This window comes from Rhagoletis pomonella, unplaced genomic scaffold (genome assembly GCF_013731165.1).
Source record: "Rhagoletis pomonella isolate Grant_MI unplaced genomic scaffold, Rhpom_1.0 Rhpom_scaffold_00005, whole genome shotgun sequence".
NCBI lineage: Eukaryota > Metazoa > Arthropoda > Insecta > Diptera > Tephritidae > Rhagoletis > Rhagoletis pomonella.
The window spans coordinates 59,732,633-59,740,635 of NW_023458559.1; the positions used below are offsets into that span (position 1 = coordinate 59,732,633).

The following is an 8,003-nucleotide window of genomic DNA, read 5'->3' on the forward strand; positions in this document are numbered from 1 at the left end:
TGTTTGCTTCGTTCGTTACATTCGTAGTGGCCGCCATCGTCGTCAGCTGCTGCTGGCGTTGCTGTCGCAGGTGGCAGCGCACGGTGGTTTTTAGGAGACGTCTAACATCTGTTTCCCAAAGCTGTTATAAATATAATATGTGTCAGAATATTTTATTTTAGTTACTTTTAAGCGACTCACAAGACATGTTAACCGTCGTAAAATCTTACGCTTAAAATTTTTGTTACTGTAAAATAACGGTCAAAATGGTTTTACGGAGGCTATATACATTTTTTTTTATCAATTTTAGCTTTTTTCCAGAGTACATTGTTTTTCTATACCATTACTTATTGAAAATGTTTGCGTATATACTTAGATATGTGTAGGTATGTAAGCAAAATGCTAAGGATACCATTTTTAGCCACAACGAATTTTTTTTAGCCCTTTTTTTTAAAGGAAACATGATTCGCGGAAACACTGCTTAGCAATGCATTTAAAGTACACAGTCTCACTTAGTGAATCGTTTGAATGTGTTACAATGCCGACCACTGTTTTATTCCATTTCTTTCCTTTCTCTTTCTTTTTCTCCACTTGTTTCATAACTATTTTATTTCCTTTCATACAATTTAAAAAATTTTCTGCCAATACTTTCCATTTTGTGCGTTACCCATCCATTCGTCTTCATTTTCTCGTTACGGTGCCACGCCTCGTATTCCAAACTCTTCCGCTAAATTTATTATCTTCTCACCTAATCAGTTTATCATCTCGACCCACTGTTCGTGTTCGCCGCCGTTACTATATACGGAATTCGCTCTGCACCTCCTCAGTTACCCGATGGTGTTTCTTCCCCAACAGCCTGTGCATGTAACTAACTGCCTTTTGTTTTTGCCATCGCTGCTATGCGTTGTTTGCACTTTGCTTTGGTTGCCTCTTTCAGGCCCCTTCTTATACCGAATTACCAACTCTTTTCAACGTTGGCTCCGCTGGCGGCGTTTGCATTGCGATTTGCTTCACTTTGCTATGGTTTTGTTTGCTGCTGTCTGTCGGCTGTTGGCTGTTGCTTTTGGTTTTTTCTTTTTCTTCTTTTTTTCTTATTTCATTTTTCGATTTTTTGCTCGCACGCTTTGCTGTGTTTTTGCTTCTGCTCAAAATACTTTGACTATTGTTGTCGCTGCCGCTGCGGCTGCTGTTGTTGTTATTGTTGTTTTTATTGCAATTGAGACGCTTTTGTACGATGTCTGTTGTCGATGTTCTCTATTTTCCCCAATCGCTAGATGCCTTTTCGCATTCATATTCGTACTATATTCTCGCGCGCTCTCTGCATTCAGTTATTCGCCGATAATTGATGTCAAAGGACGCGTTACGGCGTCGGTCATACGGCGCGTATAATTAACAAGGATTTCAGTAATAAACTAATTGTTGCAAAATCAGTTCCGGGTTCAGTGATTTCTAATTTCCATCTTTGCCGTACTTTCGCGCTGCTTCAAGTGTCGTTGCTGCTGCTAACGCCATACATATTTATTGTTTTTGTGTTTGTTTGCCATTACTTTTTGTGTGAATAGCGGTTTTTGCCTTGCATTGTTACCATACTTTTTATCGATAAACCGTCACACGTACACACACACACGCATATACACACGTACAATATCACAACATTACGCGTGCGCGCACTCGTTTACTCAACGCCCTTTTTACTGTCGTCGTCGGCAGTCGGCAAGCAAGTCTGCTTTCGTCACCGCTCATTGTTATCGCCGTCAGCATCTGCCGCTGCAATGCCGAAAGAAGATCCATTCGTAAATCGCGCCCAATTGCTAAAAGCTATCAAAAAGTATCCAGAGATATGGGATTCGAATAATAAGCTGCATATGTGCCGTAGCGTCACCGCGCCCATGTGGAACGAGATAGCCGAACAGTTTGGCGGACACGTTCCAACAGGTGAGACAGAGATAACACTATGTTGAGGGAATTAAAAAAAAAATCTTTAAGGAACTATTTTTATTCATAAAAAACTCCATTTTTGGAGGTATTTTCAAATCGGTCCAGCTCACGTAAATCTTAATATTTTTTCGAAATATTCTAATAGATTTTAAAATTCCAATGGAAACACAGTACCCATTTTTTTGTATGGGGAGTGTTGCAGTCTAATGTATACATACGTATAGAGTAGGCAGATGGTTAGTGGAAGTGGAACATTTGACGTTTCCAATATTTGAGTCACATCCTACATATATCGAATAGGTTCCTCATGGCTTCTATATTGGTCCGTGATACCTCAAATTGGTAAGATAATACATTAAGAAAGGTGTTTAACCATTTCTTATTTTTTCGGAAGGACTATCGGATCCAACTTTTTGCATGTTTGAATTAGGTCCCTTTTTGTAAAATACAGTGACGTGTGTATGGCATATCACTCTACTTTTCTTACCAGAAAAAATCTGCTTGGTGGTTATTTACTTAAAAAAATTAAGCTGTTATATAGTGTCTTATACATATGTATTTGTACTCATGTAACCTAGGATGCAAGTAAGAGAAAGTCTGCTCTGCTCATCCATCTGGGCGCTGAGTGAAACGAGGATAATAATAACCAAAGTATCTCGGATTCGATTCGAAGCCACTCAGAGCTTCCAGTGTAGATGAAACTACAACATCGGCGAAGCCACGGTGATCAGGTTTTCGAAAAAGGAAGCTTAGAGGAAGGTTCCGTAACAAAGTGTGGCCCACGCCATCCGTACATACTTGGTTTATTTGGCTTATACATAAGTAGTACTCTTTCGGCAAATCACTGATCCTGAACATCTTATCTTGGCCAGTTCTAAAGAACAGGAAAGTACGAGAGGTGGAACAGATTTATGCAGACCATCCCTTGGGTCTTTCTATCGTCCTTCCAGAATATTCCTATCAAACCTGTTTCCTAATGTGGAACTCCAAACCAAGCCTTTTCGGCGTAATGGCTTTCAGCGCTCACTCCGCAATACTAAACCTAAAGCTGAATACAGTCCTGGAAGCCTGTAAAGCGGTGGACGCCTGAAAAGTCTTTAGTGGACTTTTACTCAGTTAATTTCATTAAAGAGACTCAAGAAGCACTTTCCCTTAACACCATGAACTCTCTTGAGCCGATCCGTTTAGAAGCGGAGAGAGTGTGCATGCCTCTTAATGATGAGAGCGATAAAGCGATAAAGATATCACGCAAGAAATACTACGGCCCGACTCTTTTTAAGCAGACCAGCAGGTCATAAATAGGGATGAAACGATATGAGTAAATACAAGTATATACTCGATACTTTTCGTTCGATACCAAGTAATTTTGGCATCGATACTTTTGAACAAAGTACTGAATAAGTGTCGAAAATTACTACTATAAAGAGTGGTTCAAGCAAATGTTTTTTGGAAATTCATAAATGCTACCTAACGCAAATTATTGTTATTTGTGATAAGAAAAGAGAAACGTTTTTTTTTATTTTGAAAGAGTTTTCTAACAGGTCGCGCTGGTCGGTTTTTTATAAAAACGCTGATGTTCTAAATTATTTTATTTTCTTAAAATGTTAAAATGCAGCTAAAAATGTGGTTTTTACATATAATTACTCTGGTATTATTGAGGAACATTCCCTCAATTACATACCTGTCGTGGGCAGTTAGAATGGGGCTAGTGCCCGAAAATATGCTCTCGAAAAGAGACTAGTAAAATTAAAACGTTGATACTGAACGATTTACGCATTGTCATGGGTTGGAACTTGTTACTAGGGGCTTTCTAGGGTTGCTAACTAGGAATCTGAAGTCAGTTTTTCAAAATTCAAAGTGGTTCAAAAAAACATTATTTTTGAAATTTCATAAATGCTACAACAAAGTATTGTTATTGGGGAATATTCCCTTAATTACATACCTTGGACAGTTAAAGCATAAACATACGCCAGCGTTGATCCGGATCAACTCGGGAATTAACTGCGGTTGATCCGGATTAAGTTCGGGTTAATCAGGATCAACGACGCCGTCTGTTTAAGCTTTTAGAGTGGGCCTAGTGCCCTAAAATATGCTTTCGAAAAGAGACTGCTATACTAAAACGTTGATACTGAACCATTTTAAGCATTTCAATGTTTTCAAACTCGTTACCAGGGGATTTCTGGGGTCGCCGATTACGCAACTGATACCAGTTTTTCAAAATTCAAAATTACGGATCCAAAATGGCGATCACTTTAAAAAAAAAAAAAAAAAAAATAGCTGGATTGGTTCAAAACTCGGAGCTCGGGAATTTTTGGGTTCGCGGATTACGAATTACAGATTTAAAAATTTTTCAAAATAAAAAACTACGTTTCTGTTTTTTATCCAGCCCAGTATCTTTCCTGAAGTCGAACCCATTAAAAGAATGGGAGGAGCTGAAAACTGCGTTTCCTTTGTTGTATAATAAAGCACGATCATATTCATATATAGTTGCAACATCTGTTCCTTGCGAACGATTGTTTTCGAAAGCAGGCGCGACAATAACTCCGTAAAAAAATCGGTTGACTGGCAAACATTTGGAAAAACTTCCACCCTTGGGAAGTACAACAAAATTAGACTTTTTTCGCTGAAATATCTTATTAATAAATTCTTTCTTAAATAAGATTAGCTTGTCATCTTTTCTAGTGTATATGTATCTGTGTAAATGTCATTCATCATTAAACATATGGTTCTGCTATGTGACGGATTTTCAGTTCCTACATTATTAGATTTTATTATTCGGAGTTCAGGACTCCTAGAGGATGATTAACTTCTGATTTAAAAAATAAATTTAACTTAATACGGAATACACAATGAGTACCGATACGAGTAGGTATCGATACTTTAGGTCCGATATTTTTACATGATATCGTTTCATCCCTAGTCAAAAACCGTGAATTTCTGCAAAGTATCGCACTTTTCAGGATTCGGAGCGCCAAGCTAATGTGGTTGTGCGTTAATTTTACTTGAAACCTCTTGGGCTCGCCATGCCTGGTTTTAGAATATATGAATTACTTAGGAGGGTCCAGCTTTCTACTTTCTGATAATGCATTGTAATCACAGTCCACATTTTCTGCCTCCTGGGACCTTTCTCGGGCGTATACCACCGATAACTAGCCTCCTTAACAAACACATTCCATATTCCTTTTCTCTGACAGTTAAACTTCAGTCCATCTGGAGTCAAATGAAGTACCACTACCACAATCTTGTACATCGCCAGATCCTGCACAAGGAACGTTTCACCACTAAATGGGAGCATTTTGAACCGATGTCTTTCATGTATAACATCACTGTGGCGAAGATAGTAGGTGCTGCTGGTGCGGCCAATGATGGCAGCCAACAGCATTTGCAGTCCCCGACTGCAGTGTCACTCCCGACGCCACCACCTACACCAACCACACCACAAACGCAAGGGCGCGGACGACCAAGTGGTAGCTTTACATGGCTACCGCAACCGCCACAACTACAAACACAGCAGCAGCAAGAGCAGCAACTACAACAGCAGTTGGTCCAGCCACCTTTGCCACAACAAGAAATGCATGAACAGCTGACGTCACTTGGCGGTATACCCCAATCATTGCTCACCTCGACGCCACTAACACCTCAGACTGAGATCAGTGTTGAGACGAGCCCATTTATTGGTTTCACCGGGCTTGTGCCACCAGCGGCTATAACGGTAGAGGCTACTACGACACCAATGCGCAAGCCGGGACGCCCTGGATCGATGAATAACAGCATGCGTGGACGCATTATTGACGTGATCAAAGCGCATCCACCTTTGTGGGCGGGCCGACAGCAAGAGGCTGTGCCAGGGCAGCGAAAGGCGCAAAATCGTACGTCGGCGGTGTGGAAGGAAGTAGCGGCCGAGTTGGGACTGACGGCAAGTAAGTAGTGGGGTGAACGTGTAAAATGTGGCTGGGTTTACGTGGTTATTTGAAACCAAGTTTACTAACTTTTCTTTTCTGGCGAATACGTGCCCATTTTCTCCCTCTCTCTTTCTCTCCCTATTCAATAGGTCTCGTACAAACACGTTGGTCCATTATCAAGCAGCGCTATGTCGATGAATTGCAGAAAGAGCGTCGCGCTCACTTCACTCAACAGTCGTTCCACTCCACTTGGGAGCACTTTGAACGCATGGACTTCATGCGTGACATACTCATCAAGAAGGTGGACGAGCGTGAACAAACTCGTGAACAGATACAAGAAATCGTCAGCGAACATCAGCAGCTGCAGTCAGCGGCAGCACAACATATGCGTTACATGCGTCTGGGTATGCCGCCACCTATGAGCATGTTGGGCGCCACTTCAGGCGTGTATGAAGACGGTGGAGTGGTGGGCATGGTGCCTTTGCATCAAGCAAGCAGCTTAGTCGGCGCTGGTGTCGCGAGTATGGGACGCCGTGGGATCAGTTCCGGTGGTGGTCGTGTAAAGGCCGAATCGGACCTAGAATGGGATCCATTTGAGATGATACTGCATGTGCATGGCACTGAGCCGGCAGCTAACTGAATGCGAGGTGTTGCAGGGTAAATGAAAGAAGAAGAAAATGGCAAGATAAAAATGAGAAATTAAAGTTTTTAATAATAGGAGACACTAGATTTACATATAAGTAAGAAAGTAAAATAAATCAATGGAAATGATCCTGGGGATATAAAAGATACTTTACGCAAAACAAAAGGAAAATTCTGAAAAGTTCACTTATATTCATATGTATGATACTATGGATGCAGTAATCGAAAAGTATTCGAGTGAAACAAGCGAGTACGAATAGCGAACCGATTTGCCGATAGTATCTAAAATTCGCTAGATTTAATAGAAAACGACTGATGACTACTTACTATGGCATACACTATAGCCATTTAACTTTAGCGTAAAAAGGGTATATCAAAGTGATGCGAAATCTAAGTATTTTTTTCTAACTTGAGCGGTACTTTGTATTTTCAAAGGTTTGTGACTTGAAACATATTCGATTAAATCAACTTAAACGCCTATTGCGGTAATTCGAAACCTTCAAAAGGAAATGCTAGTAGAGGCAAGACTGAGATGACGCAACTATTCAATATAGCGTAAATATGACTATGAATAACTATTTGAAATACACTGAGAAAAATTATAACTTAAATGAGTACTGACATTATTTAATTTGAATAATCTGATAAATAATACGAACGATGTGTAGTTCCGAAACTTTGTATACAGTTTTTTAGAACAGCTAGTGATTAAAATTACTGTACTTTCAAGAAAGTATACTGAGCATGCAAAATATGCTATACTTTCAAAATTATACTTTGTAATGCGCAGAAGAGAAATAAATAAAACGATATTAAAAAAAAGATAGAAGAGCGATTTTTTTTTTGAACTTCAGCAAAAGAAAAACTGAAATATATGTACATATATTGCTAAAGAAGAAGAGGCTCAGAAGTTATGTTTTTTTATACAATGAAATTTAACTAGTGAACCCCCACGGCGTTAAAATGCCCCCAATGGAATTTTAAAAACCTTTTAAAATATCCCAAATGTTAGTTAGATCCGAGTGCCATATTTCATCAAAAACGTGCAGCTGTTTCTGAGTGAAGAGCAGTCTCGTATGGTGCATGTTTTTATTTTCATCGAATTTCAAATCACCCTATACCGACGAAAAAAGTTCTTAATTATTAATTAATTTTTCAAATTCCTTTTCAATTAATAATATGGGCTTCAAATTCGGATTCTACGGGTGGAATTACATAACCACAGGTAGGGCCGGTCAAATGCACATCACATACTTCTCAAAAATAGTGAACCTCATATCATCGCACGCACTAAATAAACGAATATTTGCGGCTTATGCGGGGTTTGTAAAATTTGTGGTTTTTACGTATATACGCAAACATTTCAATGATTTGAACGTAAAGCTTCAAGGCTCTAATAAAACTGTTATAATTATGATGCATAGATTTCATTCGCGCTTTTTGGGCTAAACTGAAAGTTATTGGTAAATTTGGTAAATTTTGTCGCAGCTTTTTTGGCAGATATTACATTGATAAGTATGGTGCATCCCATTGTTTCCAAAA

The 8,003-nt window shown here is 39.4% G+C and overlaps 1 protein-coding gene across 1 annotated transcript; it reads left to right on the forward strand.

Moving 5' to 3' along the window:
* Positions 1-1,300: 1,300 nt before the first annotated feature.
* LOC118739319 lies at positions 1,301-7,278 on the forward strand. Its single transcript, XM_036470572.1, has 3 exons — positions 1,301-1,914; positions 5,112-5,837; positions 5,969-7,278. The coding sequence occupies exons 1-3, from the start codon at positions 1,752-1,754 to the stop codon at positions 6,457-6,459; spliced, it is 1,380 nt and encodes a 459-aa protein (XP_036326465.1). The 5' UTR covers positions 1,301-1,751; the 3' UTR covers positions 6,460-7,278.
* Positions 7,279-8,003: the final 725 nt, after the last annotated feature.

Excerpts from the sequence above, each read along its gene's own strand:
- LOC118739319 (XM_036470572.1), top strand. The coding sequence starts at position 1,752 with ATGCCGAAAGAAGATCCATTCGTAAATCGCGCCCAATTGCTAAAAGCT. Across the intron at positions 1,915-5,111 it reads TGGCGGACACGTTCCAACAG|TTAAACTTCAGTCCATCTGG; the intron begins GTGAGACAGAGA and ends TTTCTCTGACAG. Across the intron at positions 5,838-5,968 it reads CGAGTTGGGACTGACGGCAA|GTCTCGTACAAACACGTTGG; the intron begins GTAAGTAGTGGG and ends CCTATTCAATAG.